Here is a 16,012-nt window from a genome sequence, read left to right as displayed (position 1 = left end):
TACTGATTTCATTCTTTGGGGAAGAAAATGAGACCACTGCAAAACAATGTTTTTTTTTTTTTAAATTAATAAATGTGTGTTAAGATAAACATTAACCACCGCACATATTACTCCCAAATTCCTAATAGATTTCATGTATTTTTGTGCAGAAAATGAAAAATAGTTTTGAAAACTGGTTGTTTTTCAGACCATAAACAAATTATTAAACATGTTTTATCATAAGGACAGAATAGACATCATTATGTGAGCACTGTGGCTTTAACCACAGTTTTCCATGGAATGATCTGGGTTCAAGTGATTACCTGACCAGCCCATCATTAAATAGCAGGATGTGTCACATCTTAATTGGATTGGCTGTTATATGTGTAGGCATGTTCATTTAAAAGATAAAAATTAAAAAAAATAAGTGGCCACTTTACTTTATTCCATGACTGTAGAGTCAATTCAACTCAAATCAGCCAAATTATTAAGACCGATTCAAATTCAGTTGCATATTTTTCCCAGTTAGATCATTGTTATAATGTGGTGTGGTCTCATTTGGTTTATAGAGTCATATGATAAATAGCCCGATCAACTGCACCAAGTCACTTATTTTCCAGCATGTAAAAAGCATTTCGTAATGAGAGCAAGACTTTCTCAAAACTATTTAATATGATGTGAAAACACACAATGACAAAGCTGTTTCCATCAAACTTCAAATCTGAGCTAAAGTAGTTTTATATCTGAGAGCAAAAACATAAAAGAAACAGCAGCACAACTGCTTTGGCTTCATTTGTGTAATTTTTAGCCTAGCACTGCTTTAGCTCAGGGTCTATTTTCGAGCTTGGATGTTGATCTTGTCAGATTGTCACCTTCATACTAAAAACGACATTACTTTCCACAGGAATCCCACAAAGTAGGTTTTTTTTGTGTTTTTTTTCCATCAACAGAGGAAAAAGTGTTCGTTTAAAAAACATCCTGCGCAGTGAAGCTGTGAGATAAATCAGTTTCAGTTCATAGCAGGAATGTTTCATCTGAGTCTGGAGAAATACTTATTCCATTGATGATGCCGTTGTATGTATTTGAATGGGAAAAGAAAAAAAAATCCATCTTATTTCTCGATGGCCACGTTGATGTTAGGCAAATTGATGACAGTCCTTCTTTCATATGATTAACACTTCCGTCAGCTTGTCCAAATGAGTGGAAAACCCCAGGATTTCTCTGCCTTTTGGACATATATTAACTTCTTTCATTTCCTCAGAATAACTGGAAGCACATGTGACAGAAAAGCAGGAATGTATGCTGAGTTAGTAAAGAAAAGGGACCTTGAAAGGCAGGTCTGTCGGGACATGCTTTCTCTTTTTTTTTTTTTTCTTAGCTGATGCTGTGGATTTTTATCACTGTGCAGTGTGACATTTTTATGCTTTATGAAAGAGGCCATTAGATTCTTGTATTGACCCTGAGCATATGTTCAATTTAGTTTAGTTTATTTCATAACGTGCTAAGTCCCAACAAATGTCACATCCCTGCACTCTGTAGAAGTAACAGGTCCAGTTCATATGAAGTTGAAAAGAACCCAAGTTGATCTAAATTCAGCTCTCACTCAAATTTATTCAATCCAGCCATAATTTTAACAAATATTTGCCTAAAACACTTCAGTTTTGACGACAGACTCGCGCCTCATAATAATCGTGCCACTTATATGTATGTTTTATCTCATTAATCCTGCTGTAAAAATGACTTGCCTGCTGATTACAATATAAAATTGGAAATCTGGCAAATCCGAAGGAACGTTTTTGAAGATTTTGATTGTTAAGCCAACATTTGCTCCCATCAGTATGCATTCTAAGTGCAGCTCTGTGAACATATAGCTGCTTCATACTCTACTTGGAGGTAGTCCCCATTGATTTTTTTTTTTTTTACAATTGACTGTAAATAATGTTGGACATCTCAGAAACCCAACAACCAGTTAATGTTCCCCTTCTTCTTCCATTTATTCTCCTAAACCTATAATTTTCTCCTGTGCTCGGTTGAAATCGTGATTGGTTCCTGGGCTGTAAGGAGGCCCTTGGCCCGTGTTAGAGCACTGCAGTCTGCCAGGGGAAAACGCTGAGTGAGAACAACGGGGTTATCGGGCTGTGCAGTTCGTCGATAAAGTTCAGAAATGATGCGGCGCCTTCCTCAGCCTGCTCCCCCTCTCAGCACTACAGGCTGAGAGGCATCGCACAAAGTGCATGCTAAACAAAGGAGTCAAAACACAAATGGGAAGTTCTGGACCTGCTACATACCCTCCAGGTGTGCAAAATGTAATCATTTCCCACCTCTGCAAACTGATGACAGACTCATTAGGCAAACCGAAGACGTTATTAGTCATTGAGCAAGTTGCAAGTTTCGACAGAGTGATGCAGCAGGACGTGTCTGTGAGTAGAAAGCATTTCTGCTGGGTTCTGATCGATGGCCAGCCAGCCAGCCAGAGGCAACAGAGTTGTAGATCATGTTTTGAAAATCAGATTGTTAATCATTGATTGTTATCCTCTCCCTCCCAGTCATTCTTTCACTCAACACCGGTGGAATGTATTTCTCATTCAGGTCGCAGAGGAGGACAACTACTACTACGAATATCCCTATTATGATGACCTTGAAGGCAAGCCATTTGATTCAACTTCCGAAACAGAGACGACTTTTAAAGAAGCCAAGGTGACCCACTTAGGAATTTCAATGGACTACATCTAGAAACTTGTATTCATGCCTCAAAACAACCGTGTACCAACACTGAATTGCAGGGGACAGAAAGAGGCAGTGTGGTGTCCACAGTGGAGAAAGTTGTCAGGGGCGGTTCGGGCTCCACGTCCGTTTCCACCAGCTCGACTTCCTCCAGCTCATCATCCAGCAGCTCGTCCGCCGGCGCCGGAGGGGAAGACGCCTACGGGGACGCGAACAACGGTTACGACTACGACGGCTACGGCGACACCAACTACTACTACGGCGAGTCCACCGCCACGCCCGACAGCGACACCTCCCGGCGCGTCACCGTCACCGGCGTCAGCACCGGGGGCGACTTGGACCTCGGAGCAGTGGGAAGGATCGATCTGGAAGGTGGGGCTGGAGTGGACAGGAAGGTGATCACCAGTGGAGGTGGAGCTACAATAACAGTCACTCGCAACGTGTCAGTAAGTTGACCGTAAAGCAAAATCAAATGGGATGTTTTTAAAAAGATCTTTGTCGTGTGTACACTGATAACATATTTATACTACTTGATGTTGTTTTTGCATTTTTTCCAGTTAAGATCACAGAACTCAATGTATTTTAGGGGACAGACCAACACAAAATACTTGTTAATTGGAAGTGGTAAAGCTACAGCATATTAACAATGTGAAGGCCCCCACGTTTATTAAAGAATATTCGTGAACAAGCATCACCATGAAAACCAACGACGACAGCAAATAGGTTGAGGGATAAAGCTGAGAAGAACTTTGAGGCAGAATAAGAATATAAATTTCATTCTGTAGGCTTGCAAAACGATTTAAGACCTTTCATTGCAGTAATTGCATTCTAATTGGACTTAACACTCATTTGCATAGTGATAAAATTAAGAGGTATGCAAATACCTTTGCATGGCGCTGTCTTTTCTTACCATGTCTCGATGACTGCAACTGTGTTTTAACAGGCCGGAACATCCTACAGCGACTACGGCAATGGCTACGACTATGGCGTCGACAGCTACTACACAGAGGGAGATGCTGGAGGCAGCAGCAGTACAGTTGTCATCGGTGGTGGAGGAGGAAGCAGCAGCAGCAGCACCATTCTGGGTGGAGGCGGCGATGGCAGCAGCAGTACAATTATAGTTGGTGGTGGTGGAGGCAGCAGCAGTACTGTTGTAGTCGGTGGTGGTGGAGGCAGCAGCAGCAGCAGCAGCAGCAGCAGCAGCAGCAGCAGCAGCAGTAGCAGCAGCAGCAGCTCTACAATCACCATTGGGAGCGGGTCAGCTGGAGGAGGATCTGTGTCTGTCAGCGGCGGTTCCGTATCCGTGGGAGGATCTTCGACCTCCAGCGGAGGCTCGGTGTCTGCCGGCGGTGGAGCCGGCGGGGCCGCTGGCACCGGCCTGACCATCGACGGAGTCGATGACTACACCGGTCTTGACAAGTTCAAGGAGGAAGACATCGTCGACTACGGAGATTTAGAGAACTACGACGTCTATGGAGACTACACTGACAAAGTGCTGCCTGCTGAGACCGACGAGTACTTCGGCCAGGTGAAGAACAACCCAAAGATATGACTCCTCAACTTTGATTTCAGATGATGAGGAGGACGTCTCAATAAAACCTCCGTATGTGTGTACGCAGGTTGATGGAGCTCGTGGTGAGAAAGGACAGAAGGGAGAACCTGCTGTTATTGAGCCTGTGAGTATCTGTGTTTTAGCAACAAACTAGAGCAGCAGATGTAACGTGCATGTGGACACAGTTGGAAGACGCACTCACATATGTGTGATCCACATGTAAACAAGATCCGGCCCTCGCGTCGGAAAGCAAATGTTCAAGCCAAATGTATTTACCAAGGACAACTAAATCCTCCTTGCTGAATCCTCGTAGCAAGGCCTCACTCTTAGGATCTCAGCATAAACATTTGGAGAAGGGCCAGGCAGGTATTGTCAATAATCTCTAAACACAGGGTGAGCGGAGTGGGAACAAAGAGGAGGGAAGAGATGGGGGGAAAAAACGAACGCAAGAGAGAACTACTAACCTTGATCCTCTGGGGTCACTGACTCTAAATTAGACTCTGACACACAAGTATCTGTAACGATGACTTGTTTTGTAAGTTTGAAAATGTATACACAGACAGAATTTATATGTCTAATGGACCTACAGCTGTTGCGCTTCAAACAAATGCCACAGAGCTGTGGTTAGTAAACGCGTGATCAAGCGCAAGTGTTTATAAGTGGAAGTAAAAAAAAGTGTGGGAGATCCTTTCCGCCTCAGGACCCGTGAAGCGCAACAAAAAAACGGAAAGCGATGTATGGTTTCCAAAGACTTTTGCAAACAAATGCGCAACCACCCAGAAGATGCCGTCTGCAGCGTGGCTTGGCTGCATGATGCTGTGGGAATGCTTAGAATTGATGAAGAGATTCCTAAGCCTTCTTGTCAGGAGGATCAGGCATTGCTCACGGCAAAGCAAACATTTGAAGAAGGGCCATGCAGGAATTGCCAGTATTCCCTAAACACAAATCTCAAGGTTTGACTTTTGTTCATAGAAATGCTAGAAGAACACAGTCAGTGTGCTATTTCTGTTTTACTTATGCAGTTCTAATCACAAGCAAATGATTACGTACAAGTGTGACATATAAGGATATCAATTCATTCAAACTATGTGACTATTTACACATATGTATTACAGAATATTACATATTGAAGGAGAATTTAGCTTCAGATTCACATATTAAAGGATCACCTATGTTGCCTAATTTTAACACAAGTGGTTGAAATGGCTTCACTCTGTTGTCATAATAGTCTTCATTTCTTTGTGTCTGATGCAAGAGAGTCTTCCTCACTGCTGCAAGGGGGTATTATGATCCCTTAATCAGACCCCAAAAAATCTAAATAACCTCTCACTGACTTTATGTTTTATATAACCACATTTCCTTACTGCACTTTCAATCATTTCCAAAGACCAAAACAGTTAGTTTGTTGAACAACCAAAACAATGTAGACTAAAGGTGAAGAGGTGGAAGCACCCACACCCTTAGCAGTGCCCTGTTATTTTCATTGGCCCACTAATCCTGCTCTGAATGATGGAGGACCTCATGAGAAAAATGAAAAGACGGCTAAAGCTTGACATCAGACAATGTTTAAAGCGCCTTCTGGTGATGTGTTAAGAGATGAAATGAGAAAAAAATATTGGCAGATTTGAATTTCCACAAGAGTGCTTCAGTAGTAAACCACGTTTTCACAACGAAACGTTAATTACAAAAGATTTTTCAGTTTAAGGTGAGAAGGTTCGCTCTACATCTGGAGGAATATCTCTCCATATGTCGATGATACCGTTCCATTTGTTTCCAAGCTGAGACACAAGAATCTGAGGACTGATTCAAATCTGCGGTCATTTCCCAGTGAAACAAATGAATTCCTCCCTGACACTCAACACCTTACGTTAGCTTGCATTTATAGAGGAAAACATCTGGATGTCTTTGCTTTTGATTGCATTAATTCACTCGTTTATTTCGCACCTACTTAATTGGAAGCACATTTGATGGATGGACGGGAACCAAACGTCGATAGGAAGGTTTGCCGGAGGCACGTTTTTGTTAATGCCGAACTGCTACCACTGAGACGGTCCATGTTCGTGGCTGCACAGTGGGGTGTTGTTGTGCAAAGACATATGCTTCATAAATGAGGTCATTAGATTGCTCTGTTGACCTCTGCAGTATCTAATAATATCTCTGCTTACATGTTTCAGGGTATGCTAATGGAGGGTCCGCCTGGGCCTGAGGGGCCAACAGTAAGTCAGTTTTTCCTTTTTGTCAAATTCTGCATTTTCTTCCTCATTATGTTCTGGTTTCACAGAGTCTTTTTCTTCTATCACCACTGACGGCTTATGTCACTCGTTGATTGTAGGATAAATGAAAATGAAAGCTAAGATTGGTCAGTAAGGCCAGCATTCAAATGGAAAAGTGTTGTTTTTTTTTTCCTCAAAGGATTTGCACTCTGGTAAATGTTTTAGGAACATTTGGAAAAGCCAGGTGCTGCTGACACCAAGCAGATGGTGTCTTCCTCAGGCCAGCGAGCCTCACTGACACAATGAGCTGCAGTTTAAGCAACTAAAGATGACCAGACAAAAGGATCAACGGCGTGTCCCACCTCCTGTGTGTGGCCACTTTGGGATCTCGTGGCGTGAGATGCGAATATGGAAATTAATTGACATTTCTTTTTCTGTCCACAATAGGGTCTCCCTGGACCCCCAGGATCTTCTGGCCCACCAGGCAGTCCTGGAGATTCTGGAGAGAGGGTGAGAAAAAATAAAAATAAAAAAAAATCACTCAATATATTTTCTAGAACAACAGAAACTCAGCCTGTTTTGGGAGCTCATCATGCACACTATTCTCTTTAAGGGTCCTCCGGGTCGCCCTGGCCTTCCTGGTGCTGATGGTCTGCCAGGACCCCCTGGAACTGTCCTGATGCTGCCTGTAAGTAAACTCTGGTTGTGTTTGTTGTTATTATTATTATTATTATTATTATTTCAAGGGTTGAAACATTTCCTTTGGTTTTGTATCACTCTGGTCACATTTACAGCAGTTTTACTAATAACTCTGACACATGTTTCACAATGTGTTCTTGGAGGAAGGGGATTTCCAATGAATCCAATCGTAAATATGTTAATAGGGATGTAAGGCTTTAGCAGCCTCTTGTGGTGTTAGAGTGGAAGGACCTCCTTGGACTCCCGACAGCACAGATCTACATATTCACCCCAAATTTTTGATTGAAAACCTAATCTACCAGGCGTCTCTCCAGGAAGTCATATGGTTTTTGATGGGACCGAAAGCAATATCGCTGACTGACGCTTTTGCAGCCGTTGATCCGACTGCAAGAGTTACGCAACCTTTCCAAATAGCCCCTCTGTTGTCTACCTTCAAGCCTCTCGTTTCCTTGTACTTGGAAGATGCTCTCTTGCCTGATTACTTGTACAGATGTGAAGTCTTGCGGCTTCGTTGATTCGCGGATCTCTGCTGGCGGAGCCGTGTGGCAAACTCGACCTGGACAGTGACTCAAGCAGTTCTGGCGTATCCTGGCTGGCAAACACTGCCGTTTTGAGATCCAGCCCCACAAGCCTAATGAGAAACATGCATCTTTGTTTAGCAGTTCTTTCGAGCTGCAAGGACTCTTTTCGGTTCCTTTATTTGACGCTGAGGAACAAGGGAAAATGGTTAACAACCGTAATTGATAGCATCGCATTGAATTTTCAAGCTACATTCTCGGTCATGCTAATCAATTCTTGGATTGAGCTGAGTTTTCATGAATTGATGACGGTCTGCATTAGTCACCAAAGAAATCAATACAGGGCAAATCTTATAAATAATCAAACCAGGAGAGAGTTTCACTCCAAGTAAAGATGTCAAGACAAGTAGCTGTGCGGGAACTTTGACAGATTTCCAGATGATTACGCTGATGTTCTGTGCTGTGAGCTGCAGCAGGTTTTACTCAAACCTTCAGCTCTGAGTCCATTGTTTGTTTTATTCCCTCCTGGTTATCAGGATTCTGGAGCTACCTTTTACCACTTTATTGTTGTACATCCGTAAGCCGACAATCAGCCTTCTCAGGACTGTATGCGGTCTGAGCCAGAGCATCCCATCCAAAAGAAAAGAAAACAACATCACGAGTTGAGCTGCACGTCCAGCTTTTAATTTTCACCCATGCTGTAATGCTGGCGCATGACCACCAGATGGCAGTAGAATTTGACCCTTCTTGGACGCCCTGTTCAATATTTGCTTATGTTTGTTCTTTAATGTGAAGAACAATGGAATAAACAAAGGCTGAACTCGTTCATTATTTTTCAAGTAGTGGATTTTTTTCATTCTTTTGTGAGCAGTTGTTGTTTTTTTTTTTTTTTTTTTTTTATAATTTTGTGGTTTGTATGATACTGCATTAAAATATGTCCGAAACATTCTTTCCACAGTTCAGATTAAGCGCTGGAGGGGACTCTGGGCAGAAGGGACCAGCTGTTTCAGCACAGGAGGCCCAGATGCAAGCCATCATGCAGCAGGCCAGGGTAACAGCTCACAGCTCAACATAATCTTTGAGGCACTAGTCAGTTTGTATTTATGACACGCTGCAATGCGTTTGCTCTATAAGCGAGTGCAGACTTGTATGTATATCCACATGTATATGCGGTCAAACGTGCAGCCTGAAGCCAGCACTCTTATGTTGATCCGTTTCATTTTATTTTCTGTCTTTGTCCAGCTGGCAATGCGCGGCCCGACAGGTCCAATGGGTTTGACTGGCCGACCTGGCCCTTTGGTGTGTACTTTCCCTCCACCAATCAGGAAACACCAAGAAAATCTATTGAAGTGTTGCCTGTGCATTTTAATTGATCAATCTTGACTGAGACCTTACAAAATATCTGATGTTTTCCTCTTTATTTTATCCCTTATTAGGGTCCACCCGGTGTACCAGGACTGAAGGGAGAGTCTGGAGAGGCGGGACCTCAGGTACTAAATGTCATCCTCAATCATCAGATTACGCTCCCTACTTTTTTGCAAGGAAAAGGAAATAAAAGAACAAAAACAAACCAGTGTCTGTGATTGACAAATGTTTTGTTTCAGGGGCCGCGTGGACCGCTGGGATCAGCTGGACCCCCTGGAAAGCCTGGCAGACGGGTACATGTTTGAGCAAACCTTCCACATACTCCAACAAGTTCATTTATATGCCTGTGTTCACATCTCTGAATTAAAAGTAGCTTATATTCCATGCTGCAGCTGTTCAGCGATCCTCTGCTCCGTCGTCTACCCAGCTAAATACCAGTTGTTTATTGCAGGGTCGTTCTGGAGCAGATGGCGCCAGAGGAATGCCAGGACAGACTGGGCCGAAGGTATTTTTACGTCCACAATTGACAAACATTGATTTAAGCGAATCGCACTTCATAAAAAGCAGGATTCAAAACAGGAACGTTGGCGTTCGTACAAGATTTCCAATTTTCCGCGTGTTTTTCAGGGAGACAGAGGCTTTGACGGCCTAGCTGGACTTCCTGGTGAAAAGGGACACAGAGTAAGAGATTTTATGGGCTTATGAAAGTCATTTCAGCTTTGTTCAGACGTGAGGGCAGGGCAAAATGTAATAATGTCTGTTTTTATAGGGAGAACCAGGCCCCTCAGGACCTCCCGGTGCTCCTGGCGAAGATGGAGAGAGGGTATGTTGGAAGATATGATTTCACAGCTTCTATCTCATTTTACTGTGCCAAGGAGTCATAGAGCTGTTGCGATTGCATCCTCTTTCTGCATGCTGTGATCAATACATAAGTACTTTCTACAAACACCTCTGAATTCGACATCTCTTCCCTGCTCTCACGTTCTGCACCCCTTCGACCTCATTACTCGCGGTTTACATCAGCTGATCTCACCTGATTTCCAATATTTCCCAGTCTCAACGACTCTCATTCCCTCACCTTGTTCTCCATTATCGTTCCCATGCCTGCGCCGGAGCCTGACACTGACTTTATCTCTTTCGCAGGGGGATGACGGAGAGATCGGACCCAGGGGACTTCCTGGTGAACCAGTGAGTAATTGCGTTTTTTCTTTTTTTTTTTTTTTACTCCCTTTCATTTGTGCCTCTAGATGTTGTGCGATGTGTAGGCGGAGGTGGGGTTGGGTTAGTGCTCGAGGCCTGCTGTCATCGTGTAATTGCGTTAGCGGTGTGTGATGATATCATACATCAACTGCGGGCCGGGTCGCCCTGCTCACGTTGTTAGACGCTGAGATTTTTTTTTTCCTGCCTCACACCGCCGCGTTTATCAGGCTTCGCTCGTTCCTCACTGCTGTCTGGAGGTGAGAAAAGCTGGCAGTGCACATCAGGGTTGTTAAAGCCACCCACTCCCACTCAGGAAGGATGTTCACTACAGAGAGTAGGTGGGAGGAGGGAGGAAGGCAGGAGGGCACAAGAAAGATGAAAAAAAAAAAATCAGCAGAAAGCTGTTGACATATTGTGTTATGATTCATTCTGGCCACCAGGGTGTGCAGATCTTTTCTGCCAGGACAATCAGTCTGGTTGGGTAACTGTGAGGCCTATGAAGCACAGCAGAGAGAGTAATAGTAGTAATAATAATAATATCAAGTTTGTTTAATAGTAATAATTCTATATACGGGGGGCTTTTTAAGTACGTCCAGAACACCTTGCATGTGTTAACAAATCAGCAAATTGCGGTATTCAGAAAATAACACCAAATATCTTAAAGTGAAGAGAAAATCAAAGCAACGTTAAAAAGAGAACCGGTCTGACAAATCCGGCGCATTTTTAAAGACGAGGGTTAAGTTGACTGAAAGCTGTGGTAGTCAGGCCGGTGGCAGGAACCGTGTAATAAACAGAGCAGGTGGAGCCCAGAGTCAAGTGATGGAGTGATGCTGCGCAGTAGATCAGAGAGACATGGAGGCTCATAGTTCTGGAGTTGCTTAAAAGGAAAACAGAATTCTGAAAGCGGTGCGCCGATTTACAGGATGCCAGCTAAGTTGTTAGAGGACTGAAGTAATGTACTCAGAGGAAGAAGTCTTTTTTTTTAAGTCGGTGCGGCAAACTAGAGATGACAAAAAGACAGTAGTCAATTTGGAATGTCAGAATAGCATGCCCAAGAATGGTAGCGTTGTTTATTATTAGGAAAATTGAAGAATGTGCATTGACCGTTGTATTCTTTAATGAAGTGTAAAAAAAATTACACTTAAAACTTTTAGCGTGGTTAAAGGGAGATTTTCAAGAACTGCCAACACATAGAATTTACCGGACTTATCCAAAACAAAAGAAACACCAGAAGGAACCCTATTTTGTCTCTGTGGAAACTAGAAAATTAGCATAAAATTAATGATTTAATCACCACAAACAGCCAGAAAGAAAGGAGACTGAGTGAGTAGGATCAAGATTGTAGGTGGATAGAGCAGGCTGTCATCAGCGTAACATATAATCAAAAAATGTGACCAAGAATTAGCATAAACTTTGCTGCCAATTCCTTCTTTAAAAATAGTTTCAAAACCATTAATGTGAAGCTGAATGTACTAAATTGGTTTCTCTAAAATCTGATTCTTGTTTGGCTTGGCTTCTTGTAAACTTTTCTAGGACAATCTGTCTCATCTGTCGGTACTGGAACTCTTCACTGGATTTAATTTAGTTTTAGTTCAAAACTAAATTCTCGAAGGCATCATGTTGGACTCAAACGAAAACAAGTTAAATCTGAAAAGTGTTTCGGTTTTACTCGGTTTTGCATAAATTTTTCTAATTCTCGATAAGGTTTTTTTTATTTGTTTCTAAACGCCAAGCTAACATTTAGCAACATGAGCTTAATCTAAAATATAAAATACATTTTGTTTGTGACCTACATACTTCTCCCTATACAATAAATAATTAAATACTTAAATTAAACTAAACTGAACTAGACCTAAGAATTGTTTTTTTATTTTTATTTAGCTGTTTCGAGAGGAAAAGGACATAGGAAGACTAAATGCCAGTTAAATACATAGGATTTAACCACCTGAGTCGACAGCAGGCTCAACATTCACAAGGGCGTTTTGCGAACGGCGGGTTATTTTTAGACGCATCATTTTGAAACTGGTTTTAATTATTCATCAGACCTCTCTCAGGTGTAATATCACCCTCAATCTCATCGCCCCCCCTTTAGGGACCTCGTGGTTTGCTAGGACCAAAGGGACCTCAGGGACCTCCTGGACCACCTGTACGTATAACCTCTCCTTCTATTATCTTTTCATATCCTCTGTGTCAGAGCAGATTTGGTATTTACAGAACAGAATACGTTTTTACCGTCTCCTGGGCTGCTACAAAGACAGCAGACAACACCCACGGGGATCCACCAATGTATCTCACAGACTGCACAATAAGCAGCACACTACTGAGTTTAACTTTAATATTTCCTGAAATATTTCTATAGCAGAGATAAGACTAACTACAATATTTATAGATTTAATTTTGCATGAACAATGGGCATTGGACTTTTTAAATTTATATATATATTTTTTAATGTTGCGCAAAATAGAGATGTTTTTTTCCGAATTTTCCTTCAGCAGTTTAAAAAATTAAATGCCGTTAAATGGGTTTTCATTTCAGCGGGTTACAGATTTTCTTCTTTCACGCCTGATTTTCTCTCCCTCATTTCCGTGACAGGGAGTTGCTGGAATGGATGGCCACCCTGGACCCAAAGGAAATATAGTAAGTAAAGATTGAACTGATTAAAGTCCTAAGTTAGATAAAAAAAAAAAACACCACTATCGGAGTGTTAAGTGGCACCAGTTTAATCACTCCGCGTGTATTCTGGCCTCGAAAAGGAGCCCTTCCGTACACATCCATGAGGACGTACACACGCTAGCAGCATCAGAGAATACACTCTTGGCTAGTTGTACATTTGCAGCTCAATTTCTGCCAGTGCCCAGCACCCGTAATGAGAGAATATTCTACCGGAGCGGCTCGCTTGGTCTTTTGGGAGTCTTCCAACAAGGTAGAGATGGAAGATCAACAACCAGCCCAGACTCTCGGACGGAGGCAGCGTAATTGATTGCTGGTTATCCTACGGGGGGGATGGTGTTTTGTGTTTGTGGTTCAACAGTCTGCGTCATTAGAAAAGTAGGTCATACACCTGGGCACTTGTCCTTTTGCATGAAATGCGACTGAATTTCTGAAGTCCAGCAACAATATGAACATGTACAGTATGTTTGAGTTAGAAGTGGGTAAGTCATTATGATTCAGTTGAAGCTGATTTAATTTTGATCTATTTGGTGCAACATTTTACCCCTGTTTTCCTCTTGGAAAAATAGCCTCATGGGTATGTAAGGAGCTTTCTAAATGTTTATTCCAGGGACCTCAGGGAGAGCCCGGCCCCCCTGGACAGCAAGGCAACCCCGGTGCTCAAGTAGGTAATTTACATTAGATTTCTGTCTCAGCTATCAGAGAAAAGGTTCCGAACAGCTTCTTATCGTCTCCGCAGGGACTCCCGGGGCCGCAAGGAGCAATCGGACCTCCAGGAGAGAAGGTAGCACATCAGACCTGCTGAATATGGAAATTCTGCTGGAGAAGAAAAAAAAACTGCTGGAAAGATAAAATGTTAATACATGCAGACCCAGAATCTGTAAAATTATTGGAATTTGTCTCATTCATTTGCATGAGCAAGAAAGCCAAGCTGCTTTCTTATTCAGGCCCAGATTCTTATCACACAATTATGCAAACACATCCCCATCCTCAGCACTGAACACTGCCCCACATACAGGAGAGACCCATTCAAATCCTGATACGTTTTAAGCCAATTACAGCCATATCACATTCGCCGGCTGACATTGTGGATTATTGAACACCAAGAGTTTAAAAATTAATTACATGGGTGGTATGTTTCCCTCTTTTTTTTTCTTTTTCTAAAAGAAAGCTTTGAACAAAACGAGATAAAGACTCAAAACTCAACCTTTTCTTTCAGTGTAATCAAAGCAGTCATCAGCTCAGGATGCTAATTCTATATATTCTTGAGTTTTACAATAATACCTAAACCGACAGAAAATGATAACTTGGGGATATTTTAACTTAGCTGTTAGAATCTACAAAAAAAAAAAAAAAAACATAACAACACATAGTCTAAGCTGTCTTGTTTTCCTGTCATCATTAGCATATATACCGAGAATTGGCGATGTCAGGCTTATGGTCAGCTTAAATAGACTAAATATGTACATTTTGTTTTAAAGTTGCAGTTTCCCACAGCAAGTGGGAATCTGCTGGGTTTTACGGCATTGTACGCATAAGTCACCGTTTGGTACTTCCGTTTTGAAGTCATGGTTTGGTATTATTTGGTGCAAACACATTAAGAAAAGTGAAGCAAAGTCTATTCCCCCCCAACACAGCCTTGACCTCAATATAGTTGTAAAAATTGATGCTTAAAGCACAAATTACACCAGATTAACAAATCCTCTTGCTAATGTAATACTGACAGAATATTGTGGCTTTAATGCCATTTCACAAAAGTACTTAATCTCCACATAGAGCGAGTTACTTACATTATTTCTGTTAACGAAGACCACCAAAAAGATTCATTAAGTGCATTTTACTTTCTGCGTCGTCACCAGAGTATGAAGTGTGTATAGGCAGACTTTAATGATTGTTCGAGGTCCTCAAACTTTTGTCCATTATACTTTTTTTTTTTTTTTTAATGTGCTGCTTTTTTCGAAAGTTGCTTGAGGGAAAGTAGAAGCTTCTCCATGTGTAACGGTTTTGAAAAAGCAACATAAGTGCAGGTCACCAGGGAACTGAACCACCTTTTGAAAATTATCGGTTCGAATGACCTTTATGTCCCACCATGTAGCTGTTTTCACTTTAGTGATAACGCCCAACAATGCACAGTTATTGTCTTTGCTTCATCATCATTGGAAAAACGCCCGAATGTCTCATTTTACGTAACCGGCATCGACTTCGTATTGCGTCGCTGCAAACTTTTATGAACCTTCACAACATATTGACTAACTGTGACGTTTTGTCAAGGGTCCAACTGGAAAGCCTGGATTGCCAGGAATGCCGGGAGCTGACGGCCCTCCGGTGAGTTCACATCAAGATCTCCAAATGATATCAGATTTGAACTGTACTAAAGCTGACGAATGATTGATAGATGGATGTGAAACACTGTGAAATAAACTTCTGTGATTTCATATCGCTTTGCCACATTAACGCTTTTAACATATACAGTGCAAACTACCTTGATGATTATTAGTGTGAAGCATATGGATGATAGAACATCTTCATTTGGCTCTGTAACAAGATCGTCACACCCACACAGAGTACTTTATATGCAAACACCCTCCTTCACATCCCAGGCTGCAGTGACACCTGCACTAATGACAGATGTTTCTCAGAAATCACCAGGTGGCTCCTACCGTAGTAGAGAGGGGGGGGCCGAGAAAGGCTTTTTGAGGTTTAAGTAACTTCAGGGGCAGGAAAAAAAATAAATAGATGAATAAAATTTGAATTAGAAAGTGAGTGTCTGCTGAAAGATGAGACAAAATGGAGGAGAGCTCACATAATGCCATATGTCGCTTCACAGTCCTTCAAAGGTTTATGTTTCGGACTTGAAATAGCTCACATCCATCCACTCAGACATTTTGCTTTTAATTCATTTGTTGTCTATAACTTCAATTATAGACAGCAAAGCCGTTGAGCTTCCTCTCTGCCCCTAATTTCTCTCCTCTTTTGTATCCATTTCGGTCTCTGTGCTAAAAACCCATCAGTGGCTCTGCGAAGCTCCTTTGTCTCATGAGAATCCAATCAATTTTCCTCCAGATGTCTTTTTGCTGGACATCCACGTGCGT

At 42.0% G+C, this 16,012-nt stretch overlaps 1 protein-coding gene across 2 annotated transcripts in view; it reads left to right on the top strand.

The window, feature by feature from the left end:
- The window catches only part of col5a1 (procollagen, type V, alpha 1), an 89,367-nt gene that overhangs the window by 42,949 nt on the left and 30,406 nt on the right, over window positions 1–16,012 (top strand). For both annotated transcript variants that reach the window (XM_055052720.1, XM_055052719.1), the window contains exons 6-25: window positions 2,569–2,676; window positions 2,763–3,149; window positions 3,647–4,231; window positions 4,323–4,379; window positions 6,430–6,471; window positions 6,916–6,978; window positions 7,082–7,156; window positions 8,644–8,736; window positions 8,928–8,984; window positions 9,122–9,175; window positions 9,290–9,343; window positions 9,502–9,555; window positions 9,678–9,731; window positions 9,820–9,873; window positions 10,194–10,238; window positions 12,343–12,396; window positions 12,843–12,887; window positions 13,531–13,584; window positions 13,660–13,704; window positions 15,192–15,245. In XM_055052720.1, the coding sequence (XP_054908695.1) occupies window positions 2,569–2,676; window positions 2,763–3,149; window positions 3,647–4,231; window positions 4,323–4,379; window positions 6,430–6,471; window positions 6,916–6,978; window positions 7,082–7,156; window positions 8,644–8,736; window positions 8,928–8,984; window positions 9,122–9,175; window positions 9,290–9,343; window positions 9,502–9,555; window positions 9,678–9,731; window positions 9,820–9,873; window positions 10,194–10,238; window positions 12,343–12,396; window positions 12,843–12,887; window positions 13,531–13,584; window positions 13,660–13,704; window positions 15,192–15,245 (2,034 nt within the window). The remainder of the gene's footprint in view (window positions 1–2,568; window positions 2,677–2,762; window positions 3,150–3,646; window positions 4,232–4,322; window positions 4,380–6,429; window positions 6,472–6,915; window positions 6,979–7,081; window positions 7,157–8,643; window positions 8,737–8,927; window positions 8,985–9,121; window positions 9,176–9,289; window positions 9,344–9,501; window positions 9,556–9,677; window positions 9,732–9,819; window positions 9,874–10,193; window positions 10,239–12,342; window positions 12,397–12,842; window positions 12,888–13,530; window positions 13,585–13,659; window positions 13,705–15,191; window positions 15,246–16,012) is intronic.

This window comes from Poeciliopsis prolifica, unplaced genomic scaffold (assembly GCF_027474105.1).
Source record: "Poeciliopsis prolifica strain line A6 unplaced genomic scaffold, Auburn_PproV2 SCAFFOLD035, whole genome shotgun sequence".
NCBI classification, from domain to species: domain Eukaryota; kingdom Metazoa; phylum Chordata; class Actinopteri; order Cyprinodontiformes; family Poeciliidae; genus Poeciliopsis; species Poeciliopsis prolifica.
The sequence above is the reverse complement of the archived record's forward strand: the minus strand, read 5'-3'. Positions and strand labels throughout refer to the sequence as shown.